At 54.8% G+C, this 14,068-nt stretch overlaps 1 protein-coding gene across 1 annotated transcript in view; it reads right to left on the reverse strand.

Annotated features, from left to right (window-relative positions):
* ADAM12 (ADAM metallopeptidase domain 12) overlaps positions 1–14,068 on the reverse strand; it is a 271,784-nt gene that overhangs the window by 93,042 nt on the left and 164,674 nt on the right. Inside the window, exon 4 of the mRNA XM_045854355.1 lies at positions 9,513–9,591. Within this exon, the coding sequence (XP_045710311.1) occupies positions 9,513–9,591 (79 nt within the window). The remainder of the gene's footprint in view (positions 1–9,512; positions 9,592–14,068) is intronic.

Here is a 14,068-nt window from a genome sequence, read left to right on the forward strand (position 1 = left end):
CACCTCCTGTGTCTGTGGGTTTGCCTGCCCCACTCACGTCAGCTCCCACTGTGGAATCACGCAGCCCGTGCGTGGCCCCCGTGTCTGGCTTCCTTCCCTGAGCACCCGGATCGAGGCCCACTCATGGTGTAGCAGGTGTCATCAGTATGTGGTCCCTTCCCACACCGGATACAATTCCGTGGCACGGACAGACCAGGTGTTGTTTCCCTGTTTCCCGGTCATCAGACTGGGGGGCGGGGCTGTTTCCACAGTCTGGTTGCTGTGACGCTGCTGCCCTGAACATCTGTGAGCAAGTGTCTGTGTGGGCACACGTCTGCTGTTCTCCTGGGTCCACTCCGGGAGTGGGTGTGTGGTTACGCACCCACGGGTAGAATCGCTGGGCCGCGTGGTAACTGTGCGAATGAATTCCGAAGTGCTTCCCGCCCGGTTTCCCAGAATGCCCGGGGGTTCCCAGTTCTCCAGTCCTCGCCCACCCTGACTGCCTGTCCTTTCGACCCTGCCCATCCCCGTGCGAGCCGGTACCGCCCTGCGGTTTTGGTTTTCATTTCCCTCGTGACTAATGACATGGAGCGTCTTCTCACGTGCTTGTCGGCCATCTGCACGTCTTGTTTGGAGAAACGTTGACTCCGGTCCTCTGCCCACTTTAACGGGCTTATTGTCTGTTCAGTGCCGAGTTGGAAAATTTCTTTATCTACTCTCGATAGTAGACCCTTATCTGACATGAAGTTCACACACATTTTCTTTCATTTTGTGGGTTGTCTTGTCACTCTTTGGATAGTGTTTTTTCAAGTGCAAAAGTTGACCATTTTGACAAAAGCCAAGCAACCTGTTTTTTCCCTTTGGTTGCTCAGCTGTAGGTGCTTATCCCAGAGACCATCAGCTAATCTAAGGTGATGGAGATTTATACCTGTGTTTTCTTGTAAGCGTTTTATAGGTTTAGCTCTCACGTTCATCCCTTTTGTCCACTTGGAGGAAATCTGTGGCTCCCAGAAGGAGCCCGGTTTCATTCTTCTGCCTGCCGATACACAGGGCTCCCCAGAACCATTTGCTAAAAGGCTAATTCTTTCCCCAGTTTTTCTTGGCAACCTTGCTGAAAGCAAGTTTTCCTTTTGTTATTATTCTTTTTTCTTTTTTTTTTCCTCAAAAGCTTCTGGGCTACTCTTGCCTGTTTTCTCCTCTGGTGAATTTTAGAATCAGAATTTGAGTCCTGTGCTGATCTGCGGAGGTTCCCAGGGGGGCTACCTGGCACGTGTAGGTCGATCCGGTCAGAATTTGTAGCTTTACAACAGCTTCCCTGTTTGGGTGCATAGTACCCCTCTCTGTTACTACGCTGTTCTCACGCCCTTCAGTCCAGTTTTAGATTTTTTTTTTCATGTGGCTTCTGGGAATTGTTCATTAGGCTGATGCCTAGCTACTGCGTAGGCTTGTCCATATCATGAGTAGGATCTTTTTTCTGTTATGTCTTCACCATGGGGACCTTTAATGCAAAGAAATACTTTTTTTTTTTAAGTTTCTCTTGTATCAGACCCTCTGCTGAACCGTCCTATCAGCTTAACAGTTTGTAGCACGTCTTGGGTTTTTTGTGTTATTGATCATATCAGCTACAGTGAAAGTTCTGTGAGCTCCTCCCGGACCCCCTACAACACTGCAGAGTGGGCGGGCCGGGTGTCCCGGGTGAAGATGGGGAGGCAGCCGCCCACAGAGGGAAAGCGACACAAAGATGGGGGGGGGCAAAGGGACGCTGTTGGCAGCTCAGGGACGGGGTTGGCTCCTTTTGGCTGGAAGATTCGGGAAGAGCAGGGCCCTTGCACTGCCCTGCCCACCCCCCGCCCAGCCAGGGGGTCCTCTGCATTGAGCGTGTGGCTTAGAAAAACTGCCCGAGGGAGAGTGGCAGGGACAGTGACCATGTGACCAGGCGCTTGCCGTCAGCTGCCTCCCGAGCATCCACGAGAAGTAAGTTCTGCAAGTCCCCCTCTGTCCAGATGGTCTAGCTTGGGTACTTATGGGGGTGTGATGGCAACCCTGTAAACAGAAGGGGATCACGTAACCAGATGGGAAGGCCCCGGGGCCCCTCGGCTCAGGAAGGGGGGTTCGGTCCTGGCCCCGAGCAGCAGTGCCGGAGCTGAGACCGGCGGGGGGGGGTGTGTGAAAGGACAGTGGCGACACTACAGCTCAGGCTGCCCGGGGCAGCGAGAGCCCCGGTTCTAACTGCGGCACACCTTTGGGGATCCCACACACCGCAGACCGAGCCTCATTTTAGGGAAGCAGGAAATGCTGCTACAGGCAGCAGAGCGTTGGTTAAAAGAAGTAAAAACCAAGTGGTAAGCAGAATCTTGTTGACTGACCCCTGAAACTTCACAGTCATTTATTTCCAGTCTCTAATTATTTTTAATAGACTAGTTCTCAAGTGCACTTTCAAATTAAGTGCCCAGGAATATAAGCAGAGTACAAATTAGTATAAAATTAATTTCTGGTCCTTAAGTGGGCCGAAGCGCTGCTCACAGAGGAGGGCTGGGGAGGGTCCGGCTCTCGGAAACCGGCCCTTCCGCCACCCGCCTCCCCCGGCCATGCCCGGCGTCAACCACCGCTTGCCTCTGCCCCTAAATTTCCTCCTGTTTCGCCGTCGCCGGTCGACCAGCAGGCCAGGGCTCACTGCTGACTGATGCAAGCCGTGACTCACTTCTTGGGCGAGTAGGCGTAATCACAAGAACTCCACCTTCCAGATTCTCCAAGACAATTCCAGTTTCACAGAGTTGTTTAATTTTTTTTCCAACACGATTCACTACATGTTCAAACAAATGTGACTTTGTTTGTTATCATGTAGTAACTCACCAGATACATTCACAACAGAGAGAGACGTACCGGTCACCCCACGGCACGGGGTCAGTTGGGGAATTTGATTTCGGGGCGGGTGAAGGAGAGGCGCCCTCCTTTCTCTGGGGGCACAACCCCCTGGTGTGGGGGCTAAGGTGGGGCCTGGGGGAGTGGATTGCAGGGGACATCCCCCCCCCCCGTCAGGGAGCAGGCAGGTGTGTGTCCCCGTGTCCGAGGGCCGGGCTGCCACCTGGGACGGGCGCTCAGCGGCAGGAACCTCCCAGTGGACTCGCCCACAGCTGGCCTGCGGGAGCCACGGCGGCGGGAGACGCAGTGGGCGACCGTCCTGACTCAGGGGGGTCCCGTGCCGCAGGACACGGCGGTCACAGCCATGACCCTGGGAAATGCCCCCACACTGCGTCCCCTTTCCCCTGCCACGAGTGTGTCCACCGTCCTGTCTCATCGTCACGTCTGTAACAGGGCACTGTCCCGTGCAGTCGCCTTCACCTCGTTCTGCTGACCCGATACTTTCTCTTTCTGCCGGCGAAGCGTCACACAGGAAACAGCCCCAAGCACGCACGACCACGAAATTGCATCTTCCCCTTCTTCACAAAACCTCCAACCCTGTATTTTGGGTACTTATTACCTAACCCCATGCATCTCCCCACGCCAGAACAACAAAGTTTCCTCCCGGTCGATATGATCCGTCAGATGCAGTGGTGGGGGGAGAGGACTCCTGAGTCTGAGAACAGTAGCCCCCAACTCAGGGCCGCGTGGGAAGGAAAATCCAGATCCCCCCTCCCCGCCTCCGGCCCCCGGGGGCCCGGAAACAGGCACCTTCTGTGCTCCACTGCTGACAAGGAAGGGCTGACCCCGTGACCGAAAGGGACAGGGAGCAGACAATTTGGGCTGCATGGAGGGGACATCGGGGAAGCGATTGCCCCTTGGGAGGGTCGGAACAGCAGTGCCAACGGGAATGGTATAAATAGGACGATGTTCTAGAAGGTTCGTCAGGCAGGAGAGGGGCCGGGTTAAACCTAGGTGAGATGGGGGAGGGGAGAAAGCATCGGGGTGGCAATGACAGCTTCCGGTGAGAGGAAGGGGGACCTGAGCTGGAGCAGAGTGTGGGGGGGGGGAAGGCGGAGACCGGGGTGTGGGGGGACCAGGGCCGACACGGCGGAGGCCTGAGGGGTAGCGGGCTCCCTGCGAGGGGCCTCGGTCTGCGAGGGGCAGGAAGCCCGGGGGGTCCGCCGACGGAGCTGTGCGTAGAGTGTGGAGGCACTGGAGGGCCGGAACCCACTGTACATCATCGTCAGGGACGCCGGTAATGGGCCCACGCCTGCACACTCACGGCACGTGGGTGGCCCCTGGGTCCCTCCCACCTCCCAGATGCTCTCTGCCCGTTACACGCGGTGACTCCCTAATGCCCACGTGCCCCTTCGTGTTCAGGGCCCCCCGCCCCCCCCCGCAGCAGGCTCTCCTCCTCTGAGGCAGGAAGCCGTCAGCGTGGGTGGGTGGGTGGGTGCGTGCAGGTCCCCCAGCAACACCTGTGACCCAGCCAGTGGACTCCACGCTGACCTCAGCGACGTGGTCCCCGTGTGACGTCGGTCGCAGCACGTTTCCGTGAGTGTTTTCTGTTTTCATACATTTTTCTAATGAGGAGCAGCACGCACAGCAAATGGAAGCTTTCTGGGTGCCTCCCGTGACGCAAGGCCAGGCTCGCTCCCTTCCCCCGCTGCCCGGCCCCCGGCCCCGGCAGCCACCCCTCTCAACTGCCTGCGCCATCCGGCTGGGTTCCGGCCCCTGTTCCCTCCGATCATCTGCAGGCCGCTGCCAGGGGTGTCTTTCAAAGCCCGCACCCGCTCACAGCAGCCCCTCGGTCGGGACCTTCCAACGGCTCTGCAGTGCTCCTCCGTGACAACCGGCGCCACCGCCCTGGCCTCCGACCCCCGCACACTCCGGCTCTTCCCGGTTCCGAGGCGCGCCCTCGCTCCAGGTCAACCGTGGCTTGCCCAAAAAGTCCTTCCCTCTGTCCTCCCCAGCTTCACGCCTCCTCAGTGCTTCCTCAGTCTTCTGTCTGGTGCCCCTGTCCCCTCCTCCAGGCAGCCTTTCCTGATCCTTCAGACCAGATGAGGTTCTCGGGCCTTCTCTGCAGCACACTCAGCACAGGTTTTAATTAGGTTTGTGATTCTTGGAAAAACGTCAGTCTCTTCCCTCTAGCCCGGCGCGGCCCCCTTGTCCTAACGCCTGCTGGACCCTCTGTGGCGGTCACCATGCCCGTCCGTGGAGGTGCCCGTTACCACATGTGCGGTGGACCAGGGCGTGCAGGCGACCTTCTGGGGGGCGACCCCGGCCTTTCCCAGCATTGCCTTCTGGGGTGAAAATAGCACCAGTGCCTCGTGCATTGTCTCCCGCAGGCCTTATCACAGGTGACGATATGAAACACAGCCGCCCCTCAGATGCGGCCAGCAACGCAGAAGGCCACCCATGGTGCGCCCTGTCTGGACACTGGGGAGAGGAAAGGCAAGCCATCGACTCCCAAATGAAAGCCAGCCACCACTCGGCTCGCCAGCCAGCTCATGCTGACTGTAGCAAGATTAAAAAAACAACAAAAGAAAAAAAGAAAAAGAAAAGACAAGAGCCAAAAAGGGGTTTTTATTTTATCTCTCACTCAAATGGAGGAAAATCCGTTCCGTGCTGACTGGAGGGGCAAGGCGATGAGTCAGCACGTTTCTGTCAGTTTCCCGGCTGACTCAGTAAAACCACGCCCCTAGGGCCGCCTCCGTCCACACGCGACAGGTGATACCAGGCCCGGGACCCCCCGGCCGGGTGTCTGCTGGACGGGCCGCTGCCTGGGCCTGTGGGGTTTCCTCAGCTGAGCGCGACTGTCCCCTCCTCACCCTGACAGTGGCCGGCAGCTCAGAAGGGCCCTGAGAGACGGGCAGGCGGGGTGGGGCGGGCAGCTGGGTCGTGAGACAAGCCAGCCTCTGTCTCACTCCCAGACGGTGTGTGCTTGCTGTTCCGAGGGCCTTGGGTGGGGTGGGGCCTGAGCGCCGACCTCCGGTCTCCTGGCCTAGTGAGGGCAGGTTCAAAGGGAGGTGAAGGTCGAGATGCAGCATGGGCTTAATTACCTCCCAGCAAGGGAGCTTCTGGTATGTTCTGTTGGAGGACTCAGCTGAGACCTGGGCAGATGTGAGGCTTCCCGAAATCTCCAACTTCCCCCTGCCCCGCCCCGCGGCTAGCCAAGCCTGGAGACCCACCCTGGGCGGGCTGGGGCTGCAGGTCCTGTCGCTTAGCGTGTCCCTGGGGCGGGGCAGTGGGAAGGGCAGGTCTCCCCCACCACTGAGGGAGGGCGGGCGGGCAGGGGGCTTTCTAAGGCAGGCCTCTGCCCCTCCCCCATTCGCAGGGACCAGGGTTGTCAGTAACGATAAAAGCGATAATTAGGAAATGACCTGCTTTACCCCTAACAATGCCCTTTTTTTTTTTGCCCTAATGTCTGGCTTGTCCGACGTTCATACTAAGAAGGCAAATTTCTTTGGGTGAAGATATCGTATTTTGCCCTGTATGATGTGTACTTTTTGCCCAAATTTTTGAGGGGAAAATAAGTATGTTCATTATACATGGGTGGAGTGATTACACATAATGGGAATAGTGACAGGCATCGTAATCCCGTGTGTAATGCACACGAGACGGGCGTGCGTGTTGTACGCGGCAAATGCAGTGAGCATGTTGTATTTAAATCGAGGATCTTGCAAAAATCCCAGTAGCCAGATTTTAAGTTCTAAATAGATGAGCTGTTTATACTTTAACGGATTCAACCATTTACATATAATGAGATTAATGTGATGACTCATTTTTATCTTATTGTATCTTTCATTTTATATTTTATTCTGCTTCTTTTTGGACTCTTTTCTCTCTTCCTGGCCATCCACTGGGTAGGTGCACTATTTTTATTCACCCTCTATTATTTGAAATTGTACATTTTGTTTTTCTCTTCTGTTTCTGGGTATTCCTAAATTTGTAAGATGCATACTTATTAAAATCTAAAGTTAACCGCATCTCTATTGTTTTCCAGTACAAAATAAATTCTTAAACTGTTTTAAAACTGTTTGCTCATCATGTTTTATTTTTATTTTTATATTTTTAGGGAGAGAGGAAGGGAAGGAGCGAAGAGGGAGAGAAACATCAACGTGAGAGAGGCCACCCATCAACTGGGTGCCCTTCCCACACTTCCCGGATGGGGAGACCAAACCCGCAACCCAGGCATATGCTCTGACCTGGGGAAATCGAACCCACGACCTTTTGACCTTTTGGTTTACGGGATGATGCCTCAACCAACGGAGCCATGCTGGCCCGGGCACTAATCTTGTTTCAAAACATCCAGATGGGGCCGTTATGGCCGTCATCGTTAGCTTGAAGAGTGCATTGAGATTTATTCCCGTGCAAGCGCTCCTCTCGCTGGTGCCTCTGCCGTCTGACCCTTGTGTCTGGCGTCCGCCTCCTTCCTCCCGGGACCTTCTGGGCGCAGGCGATTCTCCCCCGGCGCTGCGGGAAAATGCCTGTCACGCGTGCTTTGTAACGCAGGCCGACTGAGTGCGGCGCTGAGGCCGACGGTGGCGTTCCCCCCGCTCTCTGAAGTCCGGACTCCGCAGCCGGGGACGCCGCGCGCGCTGGCGGCTCCGCGGTCCTCCTGTGCGGATCGGGCCTCTTCCCTCGGGTGGGTTGAGGGCCTCCTGGGGGTCTGCGGGCTCACGCGGAGCCGTCCTGGAGCGGGCTGCTGTGCGGTCTTCCCGCCGGGACTCCCGTCCGCCCTCAGCTCAGGGGCGCCCTCGTCCCGCCGTGTTGAGACGCTGCTTCCTTCCTGCGTTTTCTTTCACCCTGGAATTTCTGTTCGGCCCATTCCGTTCTCTTTAAAACAGTTGTTTTCCCCTGGCTGGCGTAGCTCAGCGGACTGAGCGCGGGCTGCGAACCAAGAGTGTCGCAGGTTCGATTCCCAGCCAGGGCACATGCCTGGGTTGCAGGCCACAGCCCCCAGCAACCAACCGCACATGGATGTTTCTCTCTCTCTCTCTTTCTCCCTCCCTTCCCTCTCTAAAAATAAACAAATAAAATCTTAAAAATAGTTATTTTGTGCTCTGATTTTTCTGTTATCTCGCATTCCTGGCGGTGCTAAGTCTGGTTTCTCCTGTTCACCAGTGCTTGCTCACGGCAGTCTTTTTGGTTGTGTGGTTTGTCATTTTGATTTTGGGCTCATTGTTAAATTTTTTCCTCCTTCTCCTCCCTCCCTCCCTCCTTCCCTTCCCTCCCTCCCTCCCTCCCTCCCTCAGACATCTTACGTAGCCTGGGCTATGGAAACACCCCTGTAGATCGATTTTGGGTTGGCTTCAGCTTGGGCCTGTGGGGCACAGGGCTGCTGATCTGGGGTTCATTTTGGGGTCGATGCATGGACAGCGGTTGCATTCCCACGCAGGGGTTAGAAATCTGGGCACCGGCCCACTCCCTTCCAACCACGCGCTCGTGTAGCGAGCGGGGTTTCAGATGCTCTCTGTGTTACGAGAACGTTCTTCAGTTCAGCACGGCCCTCTTCCTGCCCCTTCTCTGGATGGAGTTGTTCTCACCCCTTCTCACCGGGGACGCAACTCCCTGGGGGCCCAGCTTCTGCGGATTCTCCGTCGCAGGTGCCCGCTCTTCTTGTCTCCAACCCCCCAGCACCAGGTCCTCTCTCTGGGCCCTGAACGGCCCTTGGGGGTCCCAAGACCCCCAATCACCAGCCTACTCTTCTGGCCTTGCGTCCCCTCTGCGTTCCTGCCTCCTGACTCCCTCCCACGCTTGACCGGGTGTTGACGACCATCCTTCTGGGCGTCTCTCTGGCCCAGGGTGTCCCTGTGCTCCCTTCAGCCCACCCCCCCTATCGCTGGGGGTCGGGAGGTGTGTGTGCCACGTGCAAACACGTGACAAAGAAACAAGTGCAGCCGTAAAACAGAGAGGCGGCGAGGGCTCACCACAGACCGTGACGACGGCTACCTGACCACACTATGAATGCAATGCCCCTGCTAAGCTTGTCCTTTGAAAACAAACGCCCAGGTTTCCCTGAAACGAGTGACCATCCTCGTCCTCAGAGGGCGGCCACTCTCTCTGAGACCCCACATTCATGCATGGAGGCCAGGATGGGGTGCACAGCAAGCACTTCTTAAAAAGGAACAAATAAAATGAACGTCTTGTCCGAGTTACGTATAAGACCTCTGTAACAACCCCGATATAGCGCCCTATCAACCTGCTGGGTACGTCTGTAGAAGGTGAAGCAGAGTCAGTTTTCCTCTGAATTCTTTAAGGTACTTCCAAGCTGAACACAGTCAAGTTCAGCCCAGGGATGACGGCTTTCTGAGCTGACTCTAACTTTGGAGGGGGTTTCTAGAAGAGATTTGCCCAAACGAGCATCCCACAGTCCTTGGCGGGTGGGTTCAAGGTCAAGCTACAATAAAGCCGTCTCTTCAAGGGCTGTCCCGGCACATACTCGGCCAAGGCCAAGTTCCCCTGGGGTGACGATGGGGTGCTCAGGCACCAAGGGGTGCTCACACTCTCCTCGGGGCCCAGAGGAAGGGGCTGGGAGGCGAGTTTGTTTAGGCTCAAACAGCCCCAGGTGTCACGCACAGCTCTGATGGCTCGTTATCACAGTGGGCCGAACACGCAGGGCTTACCGTGTAGTTTCGAGTGAGGGACACGTCGGTGCCGTCCTGCAGGTAGTGGGTTTCCGTGAAACCGCTGGCAATGAGGCCTCTGTGGGGGGAAAACCATGAAAAGCTGAATGTGGGATCACACCGATATGTCGCTTGTGAATGTTCAGGTTGCAGGGCAGCCAGGGACTGACCCCGCCTCCTGCTTATTTTACAGAAGACCCAGTTTCCCGGCGTCTCCCAAAGGACCTGCGTGGGGCAGGTTATCCTGGGAGAATCGGGGAGATTCAGGCAGGCGGGACTCAGACGTGTGGGCATGGAACACCCCCCACGCAGACCCCCCACCCTCCCACCTTATTCTCCAACACACACGCAGGCGTCTGCACGCCCTGGCATATGCGCCCACAGGCACACACGCACACACACACACTGGGACACACACACATGCTCACTCTTCTCTGAAGAGTGTGAGGATTTCCGAGCAAGGAGAACCGCCCGCCTGGAAGTCCCACTGTGTAGAATGAACAGCGCAGCCGCCTGCCGGGACAATGGCTTTGGACCCACAGTCTTGCCCCTGCGGGTCCCCCAGTGGGTGAGCGGGCGGCCGTCCGTGTTAAAGTGTCAAAGAAGAGTCTAGAACAACACTGCAGGAGGCGAGGGAAAGTAGCGTCCATCACCACCACCCACGTCACGGAGCCCTTCAGCTTCCGGCTTTATCCGCCTGTTCGCTCACCTGTCCATCTGCCCTCAGAAGTGACGCCGCGGGGCCCTTTGCCCCCCACTGCGGCCCCGCCCCCTGCCCAAGATATGTATCTCATTTAATTCTAACAGCACCTAGTATCTGGCTCTGTGGGTTAGATACTACATTTTACCCAATTTAAACAAGGAGACCAAGATACAGGGAGGTTAAGTGACCTGCCCAAGGCAGCACCCCGTGGTTCTGCTCCAGAACTTGGCATTACTCGTGACCGTGTTGTCATGACTTTGGCATTACTCATACCTTTACAAGCGGGTCAAAAGATATTTACTGAGTGCCGGGTGTAGGCCCAGTGCTGAGTGCTGAGTGAATATATGTTCAGTGGAATAATGGATGTATAGATGGATAGATGAATGGGTGGTAGATGGATGGATCAATGAATGGATGATGGATAGGTGAATGGATGGATGAGTGGGTGCATAGACGGGTGGGTGGGTGGATGGATGGATGGATGAATGGATAATGGATGATGAATAGATGGATGCATGGATGATGGGTGGATGGATGATAGACGGGTTAATGAATGGATGGATGGATGATGAATGGATGGATGATGAATAGATAAATGCGTGGATGATGGATGAATGGATGAATGGATGAGGGATGGGTGGATGGATGGATGCATGGATGCATGGATGATAGACAGATTAATGGATGGATGGATGATGGATGGATGGATGGATGGATGATGAATGGATGAGGGATGGATGGATGTGTGGATGATGGATGCATGGATGATGGATGGATTAATGAATGGATGGATGGATGATGGATGGATGGATGGATGAGGGATGCACGGATGGATGAGGAGACGTGAGGAGAACACTGCAGGTACACTCTCGTTTGTCTAGGGCTATCCTCTCCCGCTTGTAAACAGATTTCCTGTCCTCCTTGGGGACTGCAGGTGACACTGAAGGGCGCTCAGTCAAGGCGTTCTGAGCTGTGCGTCTAATGTAAAAGGGGCTGAAAGTCAGAGGTCCCTTGAGAAAACGGGAGAGGCAGGCGGACAATGGCCACATTGGAAATGTGACGGCGATGGACCTGCTGCCTTTAGATTTCCCCAGGGAGGAAATCCAATTAGATAGACTCTCTGTGTCAGCAAATGGAAACAGAAGGTGAATGCATAATTTCATGAGAACATTCTTTTCCCCCCTGCTTATTAGATTAGCTGATCTAACAAGGAACCCTGCTCTTCTCTATACCAGAAAATAAAATCAGGAGTTCATTGTGCTGTTTTTCATTTGTCTTGCTGTTATAAGTGATACCTCCACATTCTCTCATTTAGCCAGTATTTAGTACGCTGGATATCGGGAATACGATACCCCAAGAACTCGCCGTCTAGTGAAGGACAGGCCCGGAGGGTGATCACAACTCCATGATAGAGACACATACACGCAAAGCACGGGGGGGAATTCAAGGGAAGACTTCTAACCCAGAAGCCTGGGGGAGGTGGCACTCATCGTGAAGGATGGGGGAGAAGGGGTCAGGTTGAGAGAGGGTCAGTGAGGTGAAATGTGGGGAGGAGTGAGGAAGAGAACATTCTAGATAGAGGAAACTATGTTCTCAAAGGCACAGAGGGCACAGAAACAGCATGTTAATGGGGACGGGTGCAGGAGATGTAAAACTATATGGAATTTCAAGTTGCTGGGGAGTAATGTTTGAGGTGGGGAGGCATGGCGCTCAGACAGGCAGGCTGGGGACCAATCCTGTAGGTTGCCACGTGTCAGTAACTTTATCCCATGCGACGGGAAGCCATTAGACACAGCGGTGATCTAGCAGACACGAGCTTTGGAGCTACAGGCCACCCGGACAGGCAGGGAGTGGCAGCGGGAAGGGCGGTTAGGAGGAGGCTGGTGTGAGATTTCACGCCAGGGCCCAAACCGGGGTGTGAGCCCTCGGGATGGGAAGTTCAGGGGAGAGGACAGAACTGGAACCTCAGTTTCCAATGGAGACAGGTCATTCATAAAGGAGGGAAGGGACCATACGCTGAATCTCGGCTGTGTTGAGTGTGGGACGTCTGGGAGACGTTCTCTTGGCGATGTCCAGGAAGCAGCTGACCCCGAGAGGCGGAGATTTCGGGAGCAGCTTGAACACAGAGATGGGGCCACTCAAAGACAGGACGCGCTTCCCTGATGAGAAGACAAGTAGAATCTTGTCCTTCCTGGCTGACCATTGCATTTTCCGATTTCTGACCTCAGAGACTTCGGATACACAGGGTCCAGCACAAATAATGCCCCTCGTTTTTATGACAAAACCTTTCATTACAGAACCACCAGCAAGTAATTCTGTAACATAACAACATCACACTCGAGCACACCCTAGGACATTTTGGGTGAAACGTTAAGATTAAAACTATAAATCATTGCACCCATATTACTATCCTACCAACCACACTCACGCAGGTGTTCCTTCTGCCGGACCCTGTCTATGGCTGGAAACGATCATTTAGAATTTACGTTGAATATTATTATGTGCATAATGTTCTTCCTAATAACATTTCTGAAATGATTTGAGTATGGCAATAAAAAAACCCAAATTGGTTTTAGATCAATGTTGAAATTATTCTTCTCTAAATTTACCATTATATAATTTAGTTATCTAGGTTGCACGCGATAGGTTTCATCAATACGACATATTTTACTCCCCGAAGTGCAGGAGAACAAGAAACACCTACTGGCGTCTGCCTGTGGGCGCACTTTCTCCGCCCACCTCACCCCTGTGGAGCGAGTGCTCGTCTCTCCGGTATTCTTCCAGGATTCCGTTACAAGGCTTCCTCTCTTCTACCTCATTTCTCTTTGGCTCGTCTCCTCCCACCTCGGGCTGAGCTCAGGGCAGAAACCAACCCCTGAGCCTAGCACCATGGCTAGCATCCCAGAGGTGCTTAATGAATAAGTGGGTGGCACACACCGAATCATCCTTATGGAAAAGCAACCCAAGCCCTGGCTGGCATGGCTCAGTGGATTGAGCGTCGGCTGCGAACCAAAGCATCGCAGGTTCGATTCCTAGTCAGGGCACATGCCTGGATTGCGGGCCGGGTCCCCAGTGGGGGTCACATGAGAGGCAACCACACATTGATGTTTCTTTCTCTCTCTTTCTTCCTCCCTTCCCCTCTCTAAAAATAAATAAATAAAATCTTGAAAAAAAAGAAAAGCAAAGCAACCCAAGTTGCACAGAATGTGTTCCCACCAACCGGGTCAAATAAAATGAAAAGAAATGTGGTTCAACACTGTGGGCCCTGATCGTGGAGGCGGGGGTGGGTGGGGGGTTCAGACAGTCACATTCACTCTGTTGCTATTTCAACCACGTCAAGGGCTGCCAGGTCCTCGACACAGGCCCTGACACCTGGGCGTCAATTCTAGAGCCACTGAGACGAGGAAAACAGGGGAAGAGGAGCTGTGAGATCGGCATCGATCACTCAGGATGAGGAAAAACGCAGTGATGACAGGCCCGTGTTTTCCGATCGTTTCGTGGGAGACCGCCCGCGTGGGCGTGTACAGTTGAGTCATTCTGTGCGGGGGGGGGGGCGGGGAGCACGCAAAGGCCCCAGCAGGGGGTCCGGTCGGCCGGCTGCGCCCGCAGGCACTCCCACCCCTCGGTGGGTGAGAGCCGGGCTTCTGTGACCTCCCCGGCAAGCCCACTTGGTATTCACAGGCTCCAACTCAGTTTTCTGCCGAAGATTTACTTCGCCACAGGTTGTTATTATCCCACAAATTACCAAATCACTCATACGTGCATTTGGGTAATGATGTTCTCTCACGAGGACGTGGAGATGCAGCGAGGAATATATATTCCTGGGGGGATAAACTGCCCGGCGCTTCCACGA

This window comes from Phyllostomus hastatus, unplaced genomic scaffold (genome assembly GCF_019186645.2).
Source record: "Phyllostomus hastatus isolate PE091 unplaced genomic scaffold, TTU_PhHast_1.1 phas_scaffold_1066, whole genome shotgun sequence".
NCBI lineage: Eukaryota > Metazoa > Chordata > Mammalia > Chiroptera > Phyllostomidae > Phyllostomus > Phyllostomus hastatus.